Source organism: Stegodyphus dumicola, chromosome 3, assembly GCF_044657685.1.
Source record: "Stegodyphus dumicola isolate Sdum_Otavi_A_Nest chromosome 3, ASM4465768v1".
In the NCBI taxonomy this organism is placed as follows: Eukaryota; Metazoa; Arthropoda; class Arachnida; order Araneae; family Eresidae; genus Stegodyphus; species Stegodyphus dumicola.
The window spans coordinates 276,179,188-276,205,697 of NC_140770.1; the positions used below are offsets into that span (position 1 = coordinate 276,179,188).

General features: G+C 34.2%; 1 protein-coding gene across 1 annotated transcript; it reads left to right on the top strand.

Moving 5' to 3' along the window:
• The first annotated feature begins 5,853 nt into the window (after positions 1 to 5,853).
• LOC118185573 (uncharacterized) lies at positions 5,854 to 25,490 on the top strand. The gene is made up of 5 exons (XM_035355451.2): positions 5,854 to 5,987; positions 7,600 to 7,705; positions 16,227 to 16,357; positions 19,496 to 19,643; positions 25,155 to 25,490. Exons 1-5 carry the CDS (start codon positions 5,945 to 5,947, stop codon positions 25,375 to 25,377), a joined length of 651 nt encoding a protein of 216 aa, XP_035211342.1. The 5' UTR covers positions 5,854 to 5,944; the 3' UTR covers positions 25,378 to 25,490.
• Positions 25,491 to 26,510: the final 1,020 nt, after the last annotated feature.

Here is a 26,510-nt window from a genome sequence, read left to right on the forward strand (position 1 = left end):
AGATGTTTTGTGGTGACCATAGAAACACTTTCAGTTTTAAAACTGGGGGTTCATGATATGCAGCCGCACGAGGTCTCTGTGATTGGCCTTTCTGCACATCACACACTGTTCCATGAACCTCAAAACTTTCGCTTAGATGTGTAATTATTGTTAACCTTGAAGGTAGATCAATCCCATACTCAATATCTCCATTGTCTGTAAACCACAACAACATCCTTACACATTCAGTACCATTGGATAACCTGCTTCCGCTCTTGGAAGTTTAAACATACATCCGCCATGTCAATGTTATTTTTTTTGGCATTAAATGGGTGCGCAGATAGACCGACGACTCTGCTGCCGACTGTTGAGGAAACATAACATTACTTTCTTTTATAAACTTAACCTTCTAGGTATGATAATAAATTTTATATGATTGTTCAAAGTCCGTATGCATTTTTCTGATGCACCCTGTATTACATGCACTTTATCGGACAGCTAAGAAGTTACATTTTTCAGGCTAATTAGCCATTCAGATACGCATTAGATCGATAAATTTAGTTACTCAGTATGATGTTAGGCTTCATGCTGTAAGGATTATCTTAATTTTTCTAACAGTTAATTTTTAGTTTAAAGCCACTTTCCTATCTTTCTGAATTTCAGCTTACAACTTCCGGCCAGAACGTATTTTTAAAATAGCTTTTGAATGCAAATGAGGAAAAGTATTTAACTGTGAAGTTCTACTGACTTGGTTAGAGAGCCAAGAATTCTGACTAGCACGCGTTCGCCTTGTTAGGCTACTCTCTCTCTCTCTCTCTTAAGCTAGTATTACGCTCAGCCCCACCTTAATAGCTTTGCCGTGAATTAGCGTTAAGGGGCCAACTCTGTTAAAATCTTGATAGCTTCGGCTATATCTTTTTAGTTACATTAGTTAAGTTTAGTTTCTTAGTTTCCTGATTTCAAACCCGAGTGGTTTCTGAAATCTGAAAGGTTTCAGATTTTAAATTACGTCATAATTAAAAATGTTTTTTTCTCTAGACTGCACAATGTTGCTATTGCTCGCTTTGAAATCTTTGGGGTTGTTAATCAAAAATTCGTTAAAGATTTACAAAATATGAAATGGATAATAAAACAAATTCCAGATTTCAAATTTGTTTCCACATGCCCGCATTCGCAGTAGGAATACGTCATTTAAAATTCGATAGCTGTATGTACCATTGTCTTATCACAATATGTATCATTGTCTTATCACAATGCAAGAAATATACATAAATTTATGCAGATTTTTCATTATTTAATTTCTTTAAATATAACACAGGGCGATAATACTTTGTGGCAGCAGTTTGAAAAGTGATTCGCTGTTTGTAATGAATCGACGCAAAATCGCAAAACAAAAACCGCAAAACAAAAACAATAGTCCATCAGAGACAAAACCCCTTTGGACCAAAAAAAGGGGAAGGCAGTTCTATATCTCCCTTTACACCGGGCAGGTTGACGAAATTCAAATTGCGTTTTTTATGTCTCGAAAGCGCCACTTAGGATATGTACACTGGTTATCATAAATTAAGGAAAAATCACAGAAATAGCGATAACTCCCTCAAAAATAAGCCAAACCGTGCAAAATTTGAATATGTTACCAAGTAAGAGTAGCTGAGTAAATCTCCAATATGCAAATTAGTGGCACTCGGAATACGTCATCTGCGAGGAGCATAAAAGTCCATGTTTGAGAGCAAGCTCACATATTTTACTGTGATAGTGACATCAGAAATGTGAGGTAGCCAATTCATAACAATGACCTTTAGGCTTCATTTGCCTGCAGAACTACGATGGAAAGCCATTGGGAGACTAGAGGCAGGATAAAGTCAAACAGAAGTGGCCAGATGACTAAATGTGGGTCCTGTGGTTCATAGATTTTGGAGGCGATTTCAAACCACAGATTCGGCATCTAGGAGATTATGCCAAGGACGGTCAACTCCTACGCCGAGCGCCGATGACCGATATTTGACATTATGTGCACGCAGGAATAGAACCGCTACTCCGACTCTTCTTAGATCCTCCCTTGCTGCAGCCACCGGAAGGTTCGTGTCAACGAAACTGTGCGTAGAAGGCTTCACGAAGGTGGTCTGTATACGAGGCGACCAGCCATTTGCGTGCCGCTCAAGTCATGACATAGGAGGGAACGTTTCCAGTTGGTACGACAACATGTCCACTGGACGCCTGAGCAATGGAAGGCTATTCTCTTTACGGATGAGTCCAGGTTTAGTCTAGAACGCGATAGTAGGCGTTATTTGATATGGAGAGAACCTGGAACCCGTTATCATACGTCAAACATCCGTGAAAGAGATGCATACGGAAGAGGCAGTGACTGTGTTTGGGGTGGCATCTCTTTGGGCGGACGCACAGACCTCCATGTCTTTCCAACGGAAACCGTGAATGCTCCGGTTTATAGAGATGACATCCTTGATGCTTATGTGTGCCCATGTGCCGAGGCAATAGGGAATGCTTTTCTGTTACGGAACGATAACGCAAGACCACACAGGGCTCGCATCGTAGATGATTATCTTTAACAGGAAACAATTATGGGCATGTAGTGGCCAGCTCGATTCCCGGACTTGAATCCTATCGAGCTCGTTTGGGATGCTTTAGAGAGACGTCTAGCTGCTCTCAATACGCCCCCTCATACCCTTACCGCGCTTGAAACTGCTTAGCAAGAGCAATGGCTCTCGCTTCCTATGGAACTGATAGACCGCATAGTTGAAAGCATCACGCATTTCTGTATGTGCTGTATTGCTTCTAGAGGCGACCATATTCCATACTGAAGGTACTTTTACTATAGCAAACTGACACCTTCGATTTGTTCATTTTATACATGTGCTAATTTCTATACTACCATAATTGTCTGGTAATTTATTTTTATGTTATTTGATACTTTACTATATGTTGTGTATTGTGGGTTAGTTTCATAAAATTCTACGTGTAACTTTTTCTGTAATCGTGATTTTTATGATTTTTCCTTAATTTATGATAACCAGTGTAAAATTTTAGGATTCTCAGTGCTGGATTGAGCGAGAAGAAACAATAACATTTAACTTTTCCTTATCTTCGTTTTATTAATCCTTATTGTCAAAAAATAATAATTGCATCTTAGAGATGGTGAAACAAGTACCAAAAAAGTTGAAAATGGTTTCATGTGTTGAAAATATGTCCCATTGTGAATTTACGTCAACCCAACGAGAGGTACAATACATTTAGAGTTTAAATGAGTCGTACATTCTTAAAAGGTGAGAAAGAGTGCAGCTCTTTTGCCTTTCTTCAAATTTCTCAATCACCGACAAATAGCAAAATAGTTCATCACTTGAGTGAGCTTCGTCATTGATGCTACATATTTTTTCTAATTAAAACTCCCCTATATGGAAAAAATCATCTCTAATTAAAATTTAAGAGTTATTTTCTCTCTAGAGGACAGGTTGCTATTACCGACAAAACAATAAAAAGGAAACGTGATACACCTCAAAATCTTTTCTGAATCTGCCATTTTAAATCTTACTCAGGTATTGATCATATAGATGTACTCTAAAATGCGCGCTAGAAGTACCATTTAAACATTACTAGAATTAACGGAGATAATTCATGCATAGTAATGTTGTAAGGATCCTAAGTTTTACTAACATTTATTTTATTTTAAATCTTTACTATCACTTCTTATTTTCTACTTCCGGCCAGAATTAAAAGCTTTAACTTATTTATGCAAATTTGTCTCGCTAACGCCAAGTACTTAAGTTGTGGCCTTTTTGCCAAGCAAGAGAGAGGAAGGAGTTATTAGAAGCAGGCCGCTTGCCATAGTAGTTTTACTCGGTTGCTGGTTGCCTTCAAGGCCAGAGGTTTAATCCTCTTGATAATTTTAAACGTATCGTAGTTTTAGCAGCTCTCTGTACTACATACAGATTTTTGTTAAATAACGGCCAATCTTGAAGTTAGGCACTTGTATATTAATCCAAAGTTAGTTTTAGTTAGAGTTTTTAGTTAGTATTTTTATATTCTTACATTCAGACCACAAGTGGTTGGTCTCTGTATTCCGAAGTCCGGAAATCCCTGTAAAGATAGAAAAATAAACGGTTTTGTATACCCTTCCTGTGTGTATTGTCTACTTCACAATTTATTGAACATAGCTTGAGTAAGCTCCCTGTTCCGAGTCAGGACAGTTCATGTTTCCAAAGCAAGTAAAGAGTAATACAAGTCCTGATAATGTGACTCAACATACTTTTCAGGACTTCATTATTTTAAGAGTTTTTTTTTCAGCGCTCACCTTGACTTTTGAAAGCGTTCATTGCGTTGTCTCAGATTGTCATATAATTTCAATGTCATTTTAAATTTAGTATTACTGATATTTAACATTTAAGTGCAATGAATGCAATCAGACGCATTGGAGACGGGCCTGTTAAACCTCAGAATGCCAAGGCCTCCGCTCAACTGTTTCTTTAAAAAATCGAAACGTCTGAATTTCCGTTTCAAATTCACCAAAAAGTAGAGTTCTTTCTTTAGTGAACATGGTGGCGTGAAGGTTTCAAATAATATCGTTTCTAGTTCCTAACAAAGAAACTTCCCTCTTATTCTATACTAAAATTACCTTTAATCTAAAGAAACCACAGAAGAATCGTTTTAGCACAGTTTTATATCTTTAGGCGATAGTGCTTTAGGCTATTATGATTTCAGGCTGTTGAGGAATTTAGGGGAAGATAATGAATGTTAGTTCAGACAGTGATGACGAGTTATGTGCTCGATGGATGTTAATTGAAATAATTTTACGTAATATATTTCACCTATTAAATGGTTAAATTGTAATCAGGTAAGTTAATAAAAACTAAGCCGTCAGCCAAAATATTTTTTTCCAATTTTCGGGTCCCAAAACCAAGGTGTACCATATGGAAGGCAAAATGAGATCATTGTTGAAGGAAAGCTCGAGTGGCAACATCGTATTTGACATTATGTTTTGGCAACAGTGAAATATTACTTATTTTGGAATTCGTTAATGGTAATTAATGTGAGTAAGTAACTGTTCGAAAACGACATATTATAATGACAAAGACGCTGGAACTGATAAATTAATTAATGTCAAATAGCGTGATTTTTATTTTTAAGATTCAAGGCGTAAGCAACAGGCTATCTGCTAAGCAAATGAATGCCTTCTTAAAAAGTGTTCTAAGGGAGTGGCGTTCACATTAGAATGTAGAATACCATAAAGATTCTTATGTAACCAGTTTATCCGGCAAGTTTTACTTACTTAATATTTCTTAAAATTAATATTTCTTTTTGTTTGCGAAAGTTGTTAAATATGCGTTAATATAAGAACTTTTAGCGCGTTTTAGGAGATTGTTATTATACTATAATTACGTAGTAAAAACTCTGCTTCCGGTCACCTACGGAAAGAAACGGGACAGTAGCTCAATTTTTGTGTAGAGGCGCAGTAAAATCACAAGAAACTTTTGTCTACTCATGTGTTTTATATTGTATTTTTGTTCTTCTTTCTTATTCCTCATTTCACAAACGTTGAACCCGTTCTAAGAAAATGATTAAAAGCTGCAAATTTGCTTTCTGTTTCAGATTATTTTAGAAATGTTAAAAGCATTTGTTTCGCATATTATAATGCGACAATTATATGTCCTTAATATTTTAGCAAACGTTCAGATTATTTTGGAAAGCAAATAATTCGGAGTTCTGTTCAAGGTTGCTAAATTATTTTTTTAAAAAAACTTTTCCGGATGACCTCAAACTGTGGCTTAAGCTGCATCTGAAATATCCAATGGGCATCCGGCAGATACAGAGATCACGAAGGAAGTAGATTTTGCATATTTCCGCAACTTAATTAGATATGTATAAAAGAAAGCGATTTACTTTAATTGTATCCAAATATATAAAGCTTTCAGACTCTTTTCAGCTTTATTGTTCGTCATAGACTCTAATCAACATGTGGATTCTCGTCGCAGCTGCTGTGGTCGTCGCCTCCACAGGTATGGCATACATTGTTTAACAAATCAATATTCGCAATTACAAAACAGGTTTGTATACTGTTTTTGTAGAACTGATAATAAAAAAAATTTTTTTTTTTTTTTTTTTTAATTCTACATTTCTGCAACTGAAAGATCAATATGTTTAGAATAAGAAAGAGATATCAAAATTTCCTTACACCTTACACTTGAGGTATTCTCTTATGTATCAGAAGAACTCTATGAATTTCTCGCTTAAATATTGTAAAATCACTTTTAAGTATTAAACTGATCTAACAGAACACAGATTTCACGCATCTATTTCTTCCTGAATAATTACTGAATACTCTTCAGTGCATAAAGGGTGTATGTCTTAAATCGCGTTCAAGGTTATTTATCTTCTAATTTTAGTTTAATGTCCATTTTAAAAATGTAGTGTTGTTCCACGGTAAAATCTTCAGTACAGAGTTTCTCAGCGCTTTTGCATTTCATATATTTTTCAAAATTCTTAATTAGATCATCAATAATGACGGCAAGAGCCACATACTTTGAAGTTTAGAACGTTAAGTTGATGGCTACAACAAAATGTTTAATGTTTCTTTTAGTCTATTAAGTTTACTCGATTTCACATTCGGAAAACAATGACTTATACGGTACATTATTTGCATTGTATTTTATTTCCTGCATTTTTTCTTTCAGTTTCGAAATTATCGTTTTGAGTATAAAGAAACTGCAAAACTTTTGTTGCACTTGTATCACAAGTAGCAAATATTGCAACAGATGTAATTATTTTCTCTCCAAACTTTTCTTCCGCAATCTGCTTCTGTCTACAATTTAATATCACAGTTTAGAATGTATTATCGTTAGTCTAAATTCTACTAATTTTTCGAAAATCACATTCGGATGGTTGGATGTTTGAAATGTACTTTAAAATAAAACTTTTGTCTCGAAACTTTACTAAAGCGGTTTGTAATATGATTTTGAACTTAATTTTTAACATTCTGAGTTAGATATTACCTATTTAAACATTAATAATTAAATTCTGATTGTAGAAGATTGTGATTCAAGAAAATGTCTAAACGTTAAATGGAATATAGCGTCTCTATTTTGCTGTCGGTCACGCTTTAACCTGACTCAAAACAAACTACTACTAATCAAAGCCTGCAAATTTTCTTATAATGAGAACAAAATAAGCAAAATGCATATATGTTAAATTTAAGAACCTGGCGTGTGTATTTCTTACGTTTATGTGCTCGCGTATATACCACCTAAAATTCCTTACTTTTTAAGACCTAAAATCTGCTTCTAGCCTTTCAAACATTTTTAAAATTTACTGCCGTATTCTTTTAAAAACATTAAACAGTTTAAAACTAATAGTTCTTGTGGGCCATTTTCCTTCTCCTAAATGAGCTCAAGTATTCTCACTTGCAAAAGAATTTACTCTCCAACTATTACACTGCCACCAGATGTTTTAACCTGTTTAGGAAATGTGTCCCTAATCGTTTCTAGCATTTTTGTTAACTTTTTATAGGCGAAATTGAACCACAAAGTAAAATATAAGTAAAGGAAATAATACAATAATTGCCATTCGCACTTAATTCCTACTTTAATTTCTTGATTCTTTCTGATCTGTCAGCCCTAGGAAAGGAAGACATCTGCGAGAAGAGGAGTTGGGAAATGTGTCACTCAGGTATACCTTTTGACTTTCCAAACAACGAGCAAGAATTGGACGAGGCATGTCCGTAAGTTATTTAGTTTAATTTTTAAATATCGTTTTGTCTATTTGGAGCTATACGAGATTGACGTTTTATTGTATTGCTAGATAATTTTAATAAGTTTCCTTCATGAAGAGGAAGTGCGTAACAATGTAATGCTAATGGAAAATGGAAGGTTCAGATACTTCTATAAACCTAAAAGTCTAATAATGAAGGACGAAAAGACATTTTTACATTGAGTCATCATTTTAAATCTAAATTATCTGAAGTTAATGATCCAATTCGGTAACTTAGCTATACCGGATCTCACTTCCTAGCTAGCGAGGCGAACTCTCCGGTTAGGAAGTGTAGCCAAAGCCCACGTTTTAGGCAATGTACAAGCTATCTCCTTTCTTTGCAATCAAGTGGTAGTATCCATTTGTAAATGAATTATAGTATGCTGGGCAAAACGGACGCAGTTATTACATTCGAAAGAATCTACGTAATTTGATGAGCACGAAAATGAATTTTGGATATCTCACCTACAACGTGCAGCGAGCTTTCAAGCTAATAAACTCTAATTTTCTTATGATAAAATTTTACGTGTCTGGGTACATAAAACTGGATTTTTCAAGAGATCACTCACTTTCTTCATAAAATGTTTGATCTCTTAAACTATATGAAGAATTCGCCATAATGTAATGCAATCCAAGTGCTCAAACGAACAAGCAAGCGAGGCAACGCTGTGAGAGATTTAGCTTTACCCAGGGTGCATCACGAGGAGGCCTGTCTCGTTACACGAAGTGGAGGCTATATTTATTGCTTTGAATCAATTAAACGCTCAAAAGAGTAATTTCCCTTGGTCTGTTATTTTTTCCGACAGCAAAGTCGCTTTGCAGGCTTCCTCCAACAATAAACTTTGCACTTTCGAATGAATCTACCAAAGCAGAAAGATTCTGAACACTTCGGCTGATGAAATTTTCCTGCAGTGGATTCCTGATCATTATGACATCGAGGGAAATGAAGAGCCGAATTCCCGGTAAATAAAGGAATGACTGTTCTACAAACCACTAATAACCATATGAATTTTGATTCTGCAAAACACCTAATTAAATTAGAATTTAAGAGGAGGTTTGCCTCCTACCTATCAAATAAAACTAAGAGAAAGACCTACGAGTGTCTCTCTAGCTCAAAGCGAGTTCTTTCAGATTTTCGTTGGTCTGTAGACGTGCCGCTATTTCTTCTTTTGACTGGTCACGATTGTGTGATTGCCTATCTTTTTTTAAATTCGACTTCAGGACTCTTCAGGCTGTACACCTTTTAACACGTTTACTGCCGCGTGGGGCGTATGCGCCCCACGCTGAACTTTCCGTTCAAGCCATTTGGTATTATCATTGTAAAATGAAGATTTAAAAAAAAACATTATGCAGTCAATTATGGCATCTTAATACTACTGCTGATGCCCTCAATTAATCGTGGGGTGTATACGCCCCACGCGGCGTGATGGGCAATTTTTTTTCTCCGTAACTTGTTTCAACTGCATTCCTCGTATTTCGATCAGTCATTTATTCGCGTGTCGTTGATACACTACTTACTGCTTCACTGAACCTGGGATTGATTTATAGTTCAGTGTGTTTCTTCAGTGCGTTAGACGAAGGAAATACGGTACGTACATATTATTTCAGTGTTATAAATTCGGATATTTTGCATTTAAAAATGGTTGCAATTTTTCCCGTCTTTTCTTCTTCAGACCTTTTCCAACTTTTACAATAATTACTCCTTATAAGCAGATATGGCATCACACAGCAACAGTTTTCCTAGTGATGATTCTGACGACGAGGAAGGCCACTTTAATTCGATAAGAAGGCGCTGTAAAATTTGTTACGAAAGAAATGTTAAAAATTTGGGTTCCCAATCGGCAAGAAACTGTACTGTAAAAGTTGCGACATTCTGCGATAGTTGTGTGGATAAACCACACTTATGTTTGCCATGTTTTGATAAAGTTCATCGTAACATCCCTTTGTAATTGTATACAAACTTGAATTTAACTAAAATGTTGTTTTAAAACTGATATACGTACAATAAAAAAAAATATATGTGAGGATGAAACTTGCTTGGCATAGTAATGTTCAGCCAGGTATTTGTTAAACTAATTCCTAGAAAAATAAATTTATTGGTTTTTTGTATTATGCATGTTAAACTATACAACCTTTCCTTGATAATTATGATTTTTGCGCTACTTTAATTATTGTAAGGCATATGCTAGAAACAAAATAATACAAATGTAAAGCGTGGGGCGCATACGCCCCACGCGGCCTGAACGGGAAGTCTTCAAAAATCGGTCTGGCAGGGAACGTGTTAACTCTGGACAGTTCATGGATCTGGAGCATATTGAAGAATGTACTATCCTCTTCAATTATATTGTTCTTAAATATTGAGAAGCAAGATCTTCTTAAGTATTCATCATTTAATTCTATTGTTCTTAAGTGCTGAGAAGCAAGATCAAGACTAATGAATTATTGGCCAAATATCTGGCATTTGTAGTAAATAAATAGATAAATATGATGCATTGAATGAAATCTCTGTAATTTAAGAAGACGAGTGAAGGCAATCTGTGGAAAATTATTGCTTGGTAACTGTGGTAAAAAATGCCAAAACGAAATTAATAGTCCTTCTGGGAAAATTGTTCCTTAGGACTAAAATATTATATGAAGCTTTCTATAAATTCAGCAGCTATTGTTATTTCACGAGTCTAACTAGTAGTAAATAAAAGCGATAAAGAACTGATTTTCTTGATTTTAAATCGCTTAGTTTCTTAATCAATAACAGGCAGATTAAATTTTAAAGGAAAATTAAATGCTATACGGTTCGTCAAACAGAAAGGTTAGGTTAGGTTATTTAGTTAGGGCAAAGCCTCGAGGTCTATCTGCCTAAGAGGAGGGTTGCCTTCGTGGAGGAATTTTTAAGGGAAACTGCCTCGTATACATGTTACACATGGGGTAAACCACGAAAACACCCATACAGCCAGCCGTTCGCGGGATTCGAACCTCGGACCGAACTACCAGTGTTCAGCGACTTTACCGCACAGCCGCTGGTGGGCTCGTCAAACGGAAAGAAATTGGCACACTGAAGTTAGAAATATTTTATATTGAATATCTTTAGAATTTCCCATAAAATGTTAAATTCTTCCATACATTTTTATAGTCACTATATTGTTTCTTTAAAAATAATACATTTGATAATTTGCTTCCGTACCACTTTTCAAATATTGCCATCAAATATCGCAATATTTGAAAAGTAATACGGAAACAATTCTTATATTTGAGCCGAAAAGAAATTTGCGCAAAATAGTGAGCGTATTTTGCAGGCGGATTTGGTCAAACCGGATTTTCTTATGCAGAATTTTAGAAAAGTCCACCATAATACCTGTACGTTGTTAAAAATATTGTCTATGATATTCTTTCTAACAGGTGACGACAAAGGAGCTGGATATTAACTCTAAACTCAGTTGGTAACTGATTTTAAATTAAGATAAAGCACGTCAGATCTACTTGCCATGGAAGGAATAATTTCGTAGAGAAATTTCTATAACAACTGGCTCGTATTCATGTTATACTTCGAGAAAACATTGAAAACTTTTATTCTAGTCAACTATTTCACTTAAAGGCCATGTAGCTGTTCTTCGTATCGTCCATTCGGCAGCAATTACTTAAATGCATAATGGATAAATGAATTATTCAGGGATTCAAATCTTTAAATAATTATCATTGCTGTCATTATTTAAAAAGTAAAATTAGTTGTTCTACAATTAACCTCAGTCATTAAATTAATTCATGTTCCAATAATTAATAATTTCAATATTCATGGAATTACCGTTTGTCTTCGTCATCGAAATAACGAAAGATAATTGCTAATTTTTGAATAGATTCCTGTTTAGTTTTTATTGCTGTCGTTATCGTTTTCTTGTTATCGTCAAAATTTTGTTAATAATTGCTTACATTGCTCATTTTTTTATAAGACTGCATACATCGTAGCCATATTCTAAAACATTATTCGCCCACCAGCGGCCGAGCGCTAAATTCGTTGAACACTAGTAGTTCGGTTCGAGGTTCGAATTCCGCGAACGGGCTGGCTGCATGGGCGTTTTCGTGGTTTTCCCCATGTGTAACGTGTATACGAGCCAGTTTCCCATAGAAAGTCCTCAACGAAGGCATCCCTCCCTTTCGTCAGATAGCCCTCGAGTCTTTGCCGTAATTAAATAACCTAACCTAACCTAACCTCAAACATTATTCATTAGATTGTTGTCAAGTATATTGGTAACCAACATGTTAATTATTGAGTGTTATGGCAGCAAAATTAAATCTTTGACTATCCCGTGTCCCATCAGTAATTGAGCGAAAGGATCCTTGAAAATGTTAGTTCGTCCGTGACCTTCGAGAGGGAGAAGGCCATGACACTTTAAAAGCATGGCGGATCTTTCCGTCCGATGTTATCAACGGAAAGCCATCTGGATTTTTTAATTTTCGTCGGAAATTATAACTTTATCATTTGTTTAGTTAATTAAAATAGCTGAAAGAAAAAGAGGCTTTATATACATTATTTTCTTTATCCTTTTAGGCCTTTTGCAGATATTTTAATTAACTTTGGGCATAAATATAATTGAGAGAATCGAAGAAACAAACGAACATTTTACAAAAATTTAAACGTTGATTGAAAATTGCCACTGTCATGATAAATTGAGAAGGGGTTCTTAAGATAATTATTAATGTTTTACCTAGGCTCAAGTATTAATTTATTTGCGTTTCAAAGCAAAATATATAACCATAAACTTCTATATCTCCAACGTATGTAAATGAAATACTATATAAATTAGCTAATAAATGTGATAAAGATATTTCGTACAAGAAACGTACCTAAATCTTATAACAAAAAAGCCTTCCAACATTCATATTTGAAATAAGATAACCTAACAAACAACATACGCAACTTTCAATAAAAAATAATAAAAAGCATATAAATGATAATCGTAATTCCCATTACCCTAAAATTTAGAAACTAAAAATATGTATATACACCTACATATGATTAAAAGAAATGGTGTTAAGAAACATCACCATGACTACTAAATATTGTAATTCATAATTATTTCATTTTTAATCATGAATATTTAAAAAAACATTAAATTTTACATTAAGTGCAAATTGCAGTTCTGTTATTTTTCTCTTGGAATTCGTAATATATCTCTTGGTATGAATACGATTGTTGCAAGTTATGTTTTTTAATTATTACATTTGAATATATTCCATTTCCATTGTTAATTTTTGTAGGTGCTTGTGATAGCAATAAAATTCATGATAAATGGGAAAAAACCTTTTGTTGTGTGCTATTTAATGAAAAGCAGATTTAAATGTGCAGTTCTTACTATTGTGTATATTATTCAAATCATTTCTGCGCAGTATCCAAGGGAAAGTGTCCAAAGGATTATTATTGATTTGAAAAAATGAATAAAATGGCCATGAGAATCTGCCATTGTCTATAACAAGTGTGTATATATATACATATATATATTTACATATAATCGAAAGAAATGATGTTAAAAATCATCAGCATTGCTACAAGTTATTGTATTTTTAACAGCTTGCTACTTAAAAAACAATAACGGATGTTTTATTAATTGGAAATAGTGTAGTTCTGTTACTTTTTTCTGGTAACTTTCAAACACTACATAGTTTATGTGCTGTTTTAAATATTTAATGTATATTTTTAATATTTTATCCCTTTAACTGTCAAGTTATTTTGATGATTTGGGTACACAAATTGTCAAATTTTTTTATTGCAAAAACCAAATGTTTAGTACAAAATAAAATATACTTAAGTAGTTAAAAATTGATATTTTGACGTACATGGGTAAAATTTTTAAAGTTTTGTAGCCACTGCATATTTGCTTTGAGGCGGCTGCCACTCAACATGGCAGTTGCAAAGTTCGCTTCTAGTGGAGCATTATTTTCTAAAACTGAAAAAAATTAATTATTTTCTAAAACATAAATAAATATAAGTGAATACCTATTAGTAGTTCAGTAATTCAGTCTTGTGTGGTACAACTGGAAATATTTTTCCAAGCACAAACCAACTCCACAATCACTACACCAGAATCGTGATTCCTTCCTTATCTTTTCCCCATTTTTATCCTTTTTCAAACAACACACTTTGCACTGTCTTGTAGGCTCACGTTTCGCAGGAGTAAGAGGAAAATGGGATATAAAATGTCGTTCAGTAAGACGGGCAGGGTTATCTATTGTAGGTGGTCTGCCAACATTCTTTTGTCCAGAAGCTGCATCATCATATTTATGTAAAAGCTCTTCTACAACTTGGATTCGAAATTCTAAAAATGTAATACGTTTCCCAACTACATTTTTATAGAGCAAATATGAGTTCCAGAGTACCTTGTCTAGTAAATGTAAAAATATTTTTTTATAATATTTTTTCTGACGTTTTCGGATTGTTGGATGAAAGGATATTTCCTGATCACAGCGATCTACACCACCCATAGTTAGACCGTAATTAGAAACAATCTTCGGCTCTAGTATATCTCCATTTTTTATTTTTGAGGCTGACCATGGAAGTATCATGAATACTGCTCATCAAACACACATCCTTCACCTTCGGTTGAAGAATCTAAATCATCTATATAACGTTTCAAAGAACTGGAGGCTATTTTACAACAAAAAGACCCCATGCACTTTGAACCAAATAACCTCTAACCTTTGAAATTTTCAGTAAAGTGCTGTCATCATTTGAACTGAGCGCACATTAACTTTTCCCGAGATGCAGACGGGTTTGACAAAGAGATGAAGCCGAAATAAACGTCTCCCGATATATATTCGGGTATAACAATACGATGCACTCAAAAAAAAAAAAAATTACCCCGAGTAATACTCGGGCGTGACATTTTCGAACACCAGTGCTGTACCCGAGATTATCTCGTGCATGACAGTTAAAAGGTTAAAACTGTGTATGTTGTTTGTTAGGTTATCTCATTTCAAATATGAATGTTGGAACGTTTCTTTTGTTATAAGATTCAGGTACGTTTCTTGTACGAAATATTTTTTATCACGTTTATTAGCTAATTTATATAGTATTTCATTTACATACGTTGGAGATATGGAAGTTGATGGTTATATATTTTGCTCTGAAACGCAAATAAATTAATAGTGGAGCCTAGGTAAAATATTAATTATTATCTTAAGAACCCTTTCCCAATTTATCATGACAGTGGCAATTTTCAATCAGCGTTTAAATTTTTTAAAATGTTCGTTTGTTCTTCGATTCTCTCAATTATATATATGCACAAAGTTAATTGAAATATTTTTAAAAAGCCTTTAGAAGCTAAAGAAAATAATGTATATAAAGCCTCTTTTCTTTCAGCTATTTTAATTAACTAAGCAACATGATAAAGTTATATTTCCGACAATAACATCGGACGGAAAGCTCCGCCATGTTTATAAAGTGTCATGGCCTTCTCCCTCTCGAAGGTCACGGTTCGTCTCGGTTAAGGTTCATCCGAGCCCACCAGATGCCGAGCAGTCAAGTCGCTGAACACTGATAGTTCGGTTCTGGGGTCGATTCACTGAGAGCGAGATTGCTGCAATGGCGCTTTCGAGGTTTTCCCCGTGTATAATGTCTATACTAGACAGTTTCCCTTAAAAATTCGTCCAAGACGGTATCTACTCTAGCGCCTTTCCGTAATTAAAGAAATCAACAAAACTGACCCGGGTAAAATCCTTTTGAAAGATTTGGCTGCATGGGAGACTTCGAGGTTTTTCTCCATGTCTGACGAACTTTACCAGCAAGTTTCTCTTAAACTCTTCTCCAGAAAGGAACCTTTTCCCCTAAGCTCTTAATAATTCAAATTATACTAATCATAACCTTAACCACCAGTAAAAAATGTCATAATTTTATATCGGGTACAAGTGAAAGTTCGAAAGCACCTCTGTAGTACAACAGGTGATTAAGGTATTGCTAAATCTGTTAACTGTTAACCCCTTAACTGCCGCGGGCGTATATATACGCCTTGCTCAGCCGATGCGTTAACTGCCCCAGGCGTATATATACGTCCTTCCAAATTGCTATCATTTGCTTTGCGCTGCTACACCTAAAATTATTCGCAAAGTTAACGCATCGGCTGCGCATCTGGGCGCATCTGGGGCAGTTAACGCATCGGCTGAGCAAGGCGTATATATACGCCCGCGGCAGTTAAGGGGTTAATCTTCCAGCCGAATTTCCGCCCCGGTGGTCAGCTAGCTCTCTTTTGATACCACTAACCTCTCGATATAACTTCTGACTCGCTGTATATTTTTAATGCCTTCCCACACACATATACTATACGCTTATAAACATCCATACTTTTTTGGGATTTGATTTCGGGCCCATCGATACGACAATCAGCGTCAGTGATCCTTATACCGGGAAGGCGGCAATATTCTATAGAATACATTTAAATGCATGCAATTAGGTTTGATTCGATTTATAAAAATTTTGTAAAATTTTAAATCATTCGCCATATTTTCAGTTTTTTATTGGACGAGGGTAAGTGCATGCAGGAACATGCTATGAAATGCGAAAGTCCTGAGCTTGGAGCGATAACTGCACAAACTGAACTTATGCAAGATATTTGTCGCAAAGGCTCCAGCCTTAATGAAGGTAAAATGTTTTATTAGTTATTCCTTTTCCAAGCATGTAATGCCTGTAGTTCTGGTTTTTCATCTGTAGTTCTGTTTTACTATATATTACCAGACTACTTAAAAATCAAACCGCTAGACAAAAATTTTCTCTCTGTGAGAAGTAACATCTTTAATTTAACTTTCATATAAAAATTGGTGTCTTGTGTATTATACTGTCCATAACAGTTGGCCACCATCAGATCATGGAAGCGAATCGTACATGAAGAATTCTGAAGTAACTGACGCCTCTTTATTTAATAAACAACTGATATTTGAACCCTTCTTCACTGCGCTTATTAAAAAAGGTTTTGTAGATTTGTCGATTTCTAACCTAAACAACTAGCCCTTCCGATTTCATCGGAGTCTCTGTATAGAACGCTACGAGTACAAACTGCTTCTGGGGAACTTTTCCAATCTATAATTGTTTAGCTGTCCGTATGCAGCAGACCTCATATTGAGCATTAATATACAGTTATTTTGATAGTATGATTCCATAATTGTGAAAATAATCCCTTACATTCTGCTCTGTAGAAGGCAGATTCGAAATTTTAGATTTTTTTGAACTGAGTGAAAAGTGCAGCAATAGCAGTTAATTTATAGCCCTTTCCAATAAAAGCAATAAAAGTTGCTTTTATTGCAAAGAGCTGACTTTCCAATAAAAGTTGGCTAATCGAGAATGACTGAAATGCATCAAACGAAAGCGCAGATGTCATCAGTACTCTGACACTTTATGATTATCCATAATCGGCTCTTGGTTCCGCTGCTTGACGAGTGTTTCATGGTCGACGGGATAATATGCAAGAACAACAAATTATGTTACTAAATTAAATTATCCATCTACAAGCAATGTATTCAATTATTTTTTATGTTTATTATATTCCATAACTAGCAGACGTATCCAATTCCAAAGAAAAGAGTTACAAGGCGTTAAATCAAGTAACTTAGTCCGTGAAGAGAGGCTGTTGATCCTCACCAACAAGCTCAATCCAAATTTACCGTTGAGGTAGTGCAATGAGAAATTATGCTCATGCTTTGTATTGTATTGAATTGTATCAAGGGGAAATATTTTGAGGAGCAGCAAAGAAATCAAACTTTAAAGAAAAATTTGTTGCTCTGTTTTTGGAATAATGAAATACATTTTCCCCATCGTTTGGCTTACTTATTTTGGAATGAAATGTAAAGAAATATGATATTTTATACTCATTATCCTGAAATTCGAGGATCAGTTCTTAACATTGTAATATCTAAATCAAAATAACAGTGAATCTGTAGCCAATCAGCACGATTTATAATTAAAATTATCGATAAATGTAATGTACACTTTGCCCAAAATAATAATAATAAAAAGAAAATGTGAAAGCTTTTAGATTTTATATTAGGCACAAAAGGGCTTCCTTTAACGTTTTGTGTCTTATTTTTGTTTATTAAATATTATATCCTTCACCTTTAAACCACATATATTCAACAGAAATATCACAAGATATTTAAAAGCAGCAAAACAGCGTATCTTTAAAATTTTCGATACACAGTCTCTCACCCTGGAAATATTTTTTTTTCCTTATAGTGTTGCCATTACTCGTTTTCAAAACGTTGAGTTTGTGAATCAAAAGTTCGTTAAAGTTTTACAAAATTTAAAATAGACAATAAAACAATTCAAAATTCAGACATCCAAGTGCCGATGTTCAGTCGGGAGACTATATTACACAAAATGTGATGGCTTTAGGAACCGTTGTTTTTTAAAATGCGAAAAAAATTCATCTAGACTCTTCATTATTTAGTTTCTTTAAATATAATGCATGGCGATAATATTCGGTGGCAACGGTTTGGAAAATGAAGCAACGCAGAAAATGAAACTCTACAAAATGCCGTTTTGAGACTAACAGCCCTTTAGGTCTAACGCCTCTTTGCGCTAAATAATAAAAAAATGACAATTTTATATCTCTCTTTCTATTGGGCATGTTCACAAAATTTAACTTGCGGTTTAAATGTCTTGAAAGCACAACTTACGATACGCATTAGATTTATACATGGCATTGTTCTAACATATGTATTTTGACATAAAACATAAATAATTTTGCATTTTCTGAAATGAAATGTATTTCCCTCCATACTTTCGTTCTACTACTAATATATATAACTAACTATTAAATTTTGTAAAATTTGCTGAGCACCTTTGCATGAAAAATTTAAAATTTTCCTTGGCGTATTTTCCCCCCAGTTTGGGCGAATACTAATCCCCCATATGCCCAAATTCTTAATTTATGGTGGCTTCTTTTCCTTCTCCTTTCACTGCGCACGAGCAGAAAAAAAGGCGCAGTTTTCATTCTTTCAAATTTTAACAAATTCTGTAAACCATATTTGGTATTATTATCGCTTGTAACAAACATCACAAATTTTAAAACGCGACAATTCACGTAAATCTTCCGAAATTTTGGAATAAAAAATTCTACTTTTTTGCAGGTACGCCTAAACATACATCTATTTTAAGAAGATGACAAAACTTTTATTGGTTATATTTCAAAATGAGTTTTAAAAAAGTTTTTAAATGTTCCTGAGAAATACAAATTTTAAAATAAATCAGAAAATAGCTTCGAATTTTATTTGGATTGAACTTACATTTTAGACTGCGAAGAAAGTTTAATAAAAAGAATAATAATAAAAGTTATATCAATTTCAATTAAAACTGAAAAGCTAAAATTTTAAGAGCTAATTTTTTTTTTTAATTCTTGTACGATTTTCCCAAAACTTGACTGTGGCATAATTTGAGTCGAAGAATAGAAGTATGGGAAAAATCGATGTCATTTCAGAAAATGTCCGATTTTGTGTCAAAATAACTTAGTGAGAACAATGCTATGTATAAATCTAATACACATATATCTCAAGTCGGGCTTTCGATTATTAAAATATTATATGAATTGCAAATTGCATTTTTTATATTTTATATTCTTTTTATAATGTTTCTGAAGTTTTAAAAATTTTATTTTCTAATATTCTGCAGATGAATTCGTCTATACTTTGAGGCCTGTAAATTGCAAATTCAAGACATTTAAAATTATTTTACATATTTAAAATTGGTTTAAAACTGATTTACATTTAATATCATTTTTCTATTAAATAGCTATTGGGCCCAATATAGGATGCATCAAAGAAAACGTAATCAAAGAATGTTCCGAAAACGTCAGGAGAGTGCATGAAGCTTACAAAGATTACCTCAACCCTAAAGATGAAGAAATGTCTGAGGAGATCTGGAATAAAATAGCTTGCATGTAAATATACATCATATTCTCATCTCGTGTTTTTTTACTTTTCTAATTTTAACGAAACTTAAATTAGAGCGTTCATGTTAAAAAATCCGTTCACTTATATCGTCATTCTGAAGACGAATTTACTTTTAAATCACTGCAATTTCCTACATTTCATATAAACCACTAGTGCGTAAGGTTTCTCATTGAAACATGTTGTGTTTTAAAACTATATTTCGACTTTAATATATTAGTAGAAATTTTTAAGTAAAGATTTTACGAGATTTAAGTAAAAACACAAACACCCTTTAATTTGTGTGTGGTTGGTTCTCTAATATGATTTCCCAATTTAATACTAAATATACCTCCTCAATTTTTTGTCGTATGATAGTTGCATATTTTATATTCTGAGTTTTTTAAGATCTTGCTGAATATGAGCAAGTGAAACGAAGGGACATGTAAAAAGTTACACGTTGAAATTTTTTTAAGTTTTACATAGTATATCTCTACTGCCAAAGGTTCCGAAAATAAAGGCATTGTGAACAAAGTTATGATACGAACAAAGTTATGATACGTACAAAGTTATGATACGTACAAAGTTATGATGAATGTAGCCATGGGCCAGGGGTGCCCTAGACCTACCTCGCGAACTACACGTGTTATTAGAGACCTTTCGATGTTGCTCTCATTGCACACGGCCATTTTGTTATTTCATGCATAGTAAAATCACGTGGAGCTGACATATAGTAAGCTATTAAAACCATGCAATCGAACTTAATCTGTCTTCCCCAAAGCATGTGCCCCTAACAACAGACTTTGCACGTGCCATGATTGATTCTGCTTTAGTTTTCATTACATTATGGAAGAATAGATTTTGCAAACTTTTTAGCTACCACTATATTACACAGCAGCAGAAATTAAGTGCAAAAGTTTCGCTACGCGTGAAATTGTGAAAGTTGTTTTAAAATTGTAAAGTTTAATCTCGCCATACCACTTCAGAATAGACTTTTCAAAGTTCTAATTCATGAACTTAATGATAAATATGGAACTTTTCTGCTAAATTCTGAAATTAGATGGCATAATATGAGAAAGTTCTACAGCGATTCGTACGATTTGTATAGCTTCTCCCGGAGATAAAAACAGTTTCTGGAAACTACTAACGAAACTTTGATCATAGTTGGTTATCTGACTCAGCCTTCCCTATAATATATGACAACTAAAATGAATAATATTTTAGATCTTGAGCTTAAGGAGAAACGAACGAAAATTATTAAAAGGAAGTATAAACTTTTTACAGGGTGATCACAATTAAAGTTCCGATTTCAAAACGCTCTAACTTTAAAACTACTCGTCAGAATGACATGATATTTTACTAGAACAACAGTGAGACAATGAAATTCTGTTTTGATAAGGAAAAATAGTTTCAAAATATACCAATAGATGGCGCTGCTAGGATTCACATTGCTGTTGGTATGCAATTTACAAAGACGTAACATGCGCACTGCAGACATGGCTAAGGCAAAAATGCAGAGCACTAACGACACACATAACAACTTGCCAGAGTGCAAGAATAATTCAATTCCGTATATACCTCTGGCTTACACAAAGTGCATAATAAAGTTAAGAATGAAATGTTACCAATAGTGAAATAACATGAGCATACAAGGCTCTTGAAGAAAGTACATGTTTTCAATATCCACACATCATTCCGGTGTTGTTGTACAATAAATCAGAGGCACACTAATGTAGATAATGATGGAAATGTTCTACGGCTTTGACTATGGCGAGCAACTCTTTCCTGGTGACACAGTAATTCCTTTCCGGTTTAGACAGGCACTTGCTCCAGTAAGCTACTACTCGTTTTTGGCCTTCTTGCGACGAAACTGCACTGACACTTTCATTGCTCGCGTCCGTGTCGAGAATAAATGGTCTGTTGAGCTGAGGATACGTCAGGATTCAAGCAGATGCTAAACCTTTCTTTAAATGCATCCTCACATTCTTTTGTCCACAAAACATTTTTCTTACTCTCTGTCAGCTTGTGAAGGGGTCTTGCGAAGGGGTATTTTTGTTATTTTTAGTTTTCATGATTCATTAACTTTGCTCTAAATTGCTTTATCTATTTATATTTTTTTAAAAATTTTTAATCTTGCTCTTGATATTACATTTTTCAAAGTTTTTTCATTGATATCTAAATTATGATTTTCAAAAATTGCTGAGATAATTATTGCCACATATGTTTAATGTTAATTATATTCTATATAGCGTATTTTAAAGTATTTGAATTTAATAATATTCTAATTCTTTTAAATGTTGGTATGATGGTTTTTAATTCGATATTCAATTTCAGTAATATTTTAATCTAATTAAACTTTGTCCCAATGTTTTTATAGCTGTGTTTTTATTCTCTTCCTTGCTATATGAAAGTAATAATAACCTTACTTTAGTATTTTATACTTACAGTAAATGTATTTATTTACACTTGCATGCCATCTTAAAAAACGACGTTTTTCAAGATGGCTGACGATTGTAAAAATCGCGCCAACGTAAATCGCCAAAAATCCATGCAACCGTCTACCAGAGTAGTACTCGTTTATCTCTTTTTTAACAGATTCTTCCATCTTTTCCTAACCAGGTTTCATCTCATCTCTTCTTTAACAGAATCTATCATATCTTCTTTAAATACAGCAAAGGCTGCCATGAATTGCCTTAATTATTCTTTCATCGCTCTTGTACTAATTAACATTCAAAATCCTACTTCTGACAACAAAAATTGTCGCTTGCGTACGGATTAGTTATGAATTGAATGCACAAGTCCAATGAAAAATGAATAAGATTTATTATTATCCCAAATAAATAAAACAAAATGCTTAAATTTCCTCAGATATTCGTACAATAGTGCAATATCTCACAGTAGTTATCTTTTAACTACTCAAACGTTCAGCAGAACGTAATTCAAAACAGCTAGAGAAAGCTAATTCCCGAATTCACTACAGTTAAGAAGAGCAGTTTTCTAAACAAACTCTTACAAAAACAACAACTAACTGAATTGAGAGGTTTTCCTCCTTTTTATCAGCTTTTTAAATCACGGGCGAGATTGTTTTAGCAATTTCGCGAAATCAAAAAGAGATATTTATTTATTAAATGTTAAATGCAGGTGCTCTTGTATTTTTAATTTTCCGGCTTAGCTTTCCTTTAATATTCGTCACGCGCTCCACTGCACAGGGAATAAAACAATTTTATTTATAATTCTACCTTAACTATTAAATACCAAATTCGTAACAATACTTTTGAGTTTATAGCTAATTTAAATTACTTCCTAATTTTCGCAAAATTCAGCCCATCGCTTCATTCTTTTCAAATTCTTTGCTGGTTTTAATATTTTCGATATATCGCAACGATTGCAAATAATGTTGAATAAAAATTCTACTGGTGTAGAGATCAAAAAACTTAAGTCTGATCTATAATTAAAAAAAGCATATCACCAACAGATTTTGGGATACTTTAAGATGAGAAAAAATATCCACTGTTAAAGGAAGCATTTCAAAGATTAAACTCTATTATATCAAGTTTTGCCTATTTTGGGTTCTCGTACATGGTTCTAAACATTGTTCTGCGGAGAGCCAAACGTTTATGTTTTTTAGCTTTTTCGTTATAAATCTTGGTTTGCTATTTCAGGCTTGTTGCTGTAGATGCATTTAAAAACTTTGCAGCCATTACCTCTTCACTTACTTGTAATGGATTTCTGCATCGGCAGAGCTTGTCTTTTACCACCGATTTACCTTTAACAATATTTTACCAACGACAATTAACAATATTAACCTTTACAATACGTACTTTTCTCGGGTATGCGTTTCTTTCAATGTTGAAGCAATGGCTGGTATTTTTTCCGATTACTATTAATAATGTTGCTTATTGTGCGCATAGAAATTTTAAGTTATTGAATGGGAGTTTTTTTCTTCTTTTCATTCTCTAAGATTAATACAAAAACCATCGAAACTTGCTTCAGTTGCGTTTCCTGAACTCATCGCTTAGGGCGCCAAAATTAAACTTATTTTATCGTTAACCCATTCAAAGCCCAGTAAAGGCGGGTGTTAAAGACCGCTCGAAACTGATTGTTCAAACCCATATCAATGGTGTGTCGTTTCTTTTCATGGTTTTCCCCATGTCCAGCATGAATATGAGCCCCTTTTCCTTAGAAAGTCTTCCTCGAATGCATCCTTTCCTTAAGTAGACAGTCCTCGTGACCTTACCAGATCAAATGCCCTAACCTAAACGTTAATTACTATCTTTCATTGCTAAAAAACAGCGGAGCACATAATCCTTTCCGGCACGCTACTTTTTAAAATTGGAATTTTACAAAAAAAAAAAAAAAAAAAAAAAAAAAAAATGTGTAGGCAGTCTATTTAGGCCTAGGAGAGTATGCTGGTATAATTTTACAAAGATTGCACAAATCGTTTCAATTTCGGCTGGTGTGTCCGAAGCGGAGACACTGAGCTGCACGAGCTGCGATAGGTGGGCATTGCTGTGAAGCATGTATTACAGTAAAATACTTTGTGTATGATTTAAAAACAGTAGAATCTGGTCTCTGTAACAGATTTAGCATAAACCAGGGTTCTCCACGGAGATACCTGCTACTCTACAGCCCCCCCCAAAAAAACCGGGGAGAAAAGGAAACTCTCATTGATTCAGCAAAACTGAGGCCTCTCCGAGCCATTTACCTAATTTTAAAATAAGAAAAATAATTAAAATACTATAATATTTACAAGTAATTATTGACAATTAATTATATACAAATAAAAATCTACAGAAATCAAAACTAAGCAAACTACGCACGATGAAAGTAAGAGAAAAAAAAAGGTCTGCTCTCCCTGAAAATCAAATAGCTAACTTAAAACCCGGGCCTTCAAAAGCAAAAACAGAAATAATGAAAACAAATATAAATAAATCTGCGCTGTCAGCCCCCCCTGTGTTTGAAGCACGAGACCGGATTCTGTGATTCCATCCCACTTGACAGGCGCTACCACTATAGTGTGTTCAGTCCGAACGCACCATACACTCAAGGCTTCACTATACGCAATATCTCAGATAAAAATTAAAAGTAATACAGAATAGCCAGATTAGCATACGAACAACAAAATTATATAAAGATTTTTTTTCATTGATATTATTTATATTTAAAAAAGAATCTGAAACATTTCTTTGAAAAATCAGTATCTTTAAAAACAGAATATATCTCAAAGTTAATGATTTGCTTGTGTGCTGCTGTCATCTATTATTCATAAAAGAGATTAAATCTAACCATTAGTGTAGTTTTCGTGATATTTATCGATTATTTTCAGTATCTAAAGAGGGAATATTTTTGGCGTGTTGACTCCGAACACACTGCGCCGGAAAGGGTTAAACGTAAAGAAACAAAAGAAAATGAATGTTTTTATAGCGATATTCATCTGTGTTATTTACAGACTGAAGTATAATTTATGCAAAAGCACTATTATGTTCTAGTTAATATGTAGGTTTTTTTTTCCTCCCCGCCAGGAGCTTTGCGTATGATATTGCTTGCGCCGCTAATGCTGTTTCAGTACCCTGTGGCAGAAAAGTGAAGGATGCCGTTCTAGAAGTTGAACGTCGTGTTGACTGGATGGAAAAAAGGACTGGCTGTCCAAGAAGCTTACGAGAAGAAATTGCTAAAGATATCCCAGCTATGGAAGTCAGCCTTGCAGAAAAGGTGTTGCTGGAAGAATTACTCTTGGACATCTGAAAGAGCAAACGGATGAGACACGCATGCAAGAAGAACCTCATTCTGAGTACATTGATTAATGTTTGGTTAACTATGAGTACAGAATTAAATGAAATAAATATATTTTGCAAGCACATTCGATTACTTCAAAAATATTTCTTTCTGTTTTAGTAAAGCAGTTATGTCTTTTAAATAAAATCCTAGATCAAAAGAGTAGACTTAAACTAAAATTTGCAGTTCTTCTTTTCCGGATTGTTAACATCTAGTCCGTGAGAGAAAACTCCCTATTCCTTAAAATTTCCTTTTCGAGATAAAACTAAGAAGAACAGTGCTAAAGTGACTAAAGTCTCTGTCACATATGCTTCCACTGCGCGGGAGTGGCCTTCGAAATGGACATTTCTCAGAACCCGCACATTCCACGTAACATACGTAGCTAGCTTACCATTTACACTTACTAAAAAGACTTGAACGCAAAACAGTAATTTATTATCGCTCAGATTGGGATCATGTGATCCTTCAGAAGCAGAACTTTTGTCTGATTGATCGGACACTACTCTACTCGGGACAGAGCTGCAGACCTACATTTTCGGCGAAGTTTCATAAAATCCCGCGTAGCCGTGACATCGTTTCAGTAGCTAGGCGGGAGTTCGCTTCCAGAAGAGCTTTTTTTTATGTATCCTACCGTTTGAGCCAATTCTACCGGAATCTCGTATCTCAGAAACGTCCCGTCTACAGGTACAGTCGCTAGATGTGATAACTCCTTTAGCTCCAAGAAGCAAATCAAGTTTCACAGCACATTTCTCATACAGAATACGCTAGAAAGACAATGAATGTTTTTATAGCTGCTTCAGCAACATGTGGTGTTTCATTGTCTTGTCGCTGTTTACTGTATCACTAGCTACTCCCCTGTTCTCCAGTGAATCGAATAAGCGAAGGCGTGAAACTCACTACTATGTGAAATGCACGAAAATGCGGCCGGCAGCATTAACATATACAAAATCGATCCAACTTTTGTTGTCCTGAAATTCTGAGACTTGGCGAAAAGGTTAAACAATTGTTAAATTAAATGATAAGTAAATAATCTCTCTATATATAAAGAAAAATGTCTGGTTGTGTGTTTGCTCGTGATTAACTATTATAGTCATCAAACCTTC

What these genes read in the sequence shown, in the direction of transcription:
- LOC118185573 (XM_035355451.2), top strand. Translation starts at nt 5,945, where the DNA reads ATGTGGATTCTCGTCGCAGCTGCTGTGGTCGTCGCCTCCACAG. An exon ending in TGTGGTCGTCGCCTCCACAG is followed by an intron (nt 5,988 to 7,599) that starts GTATGGCATACA and finishes CTGATCTGTCAG; the next exon opens with CCCTAGGAAAGGAAGACATC. An exon ending in AGGCTCCAGCCTTAATGAAG is followed by an intron (nt 16,358 to 19,495) that starts GTAAAATGTTTT and finishes TCTATTAAATAG; the next exon opens with CTATTGGGCCCAATATAGGA.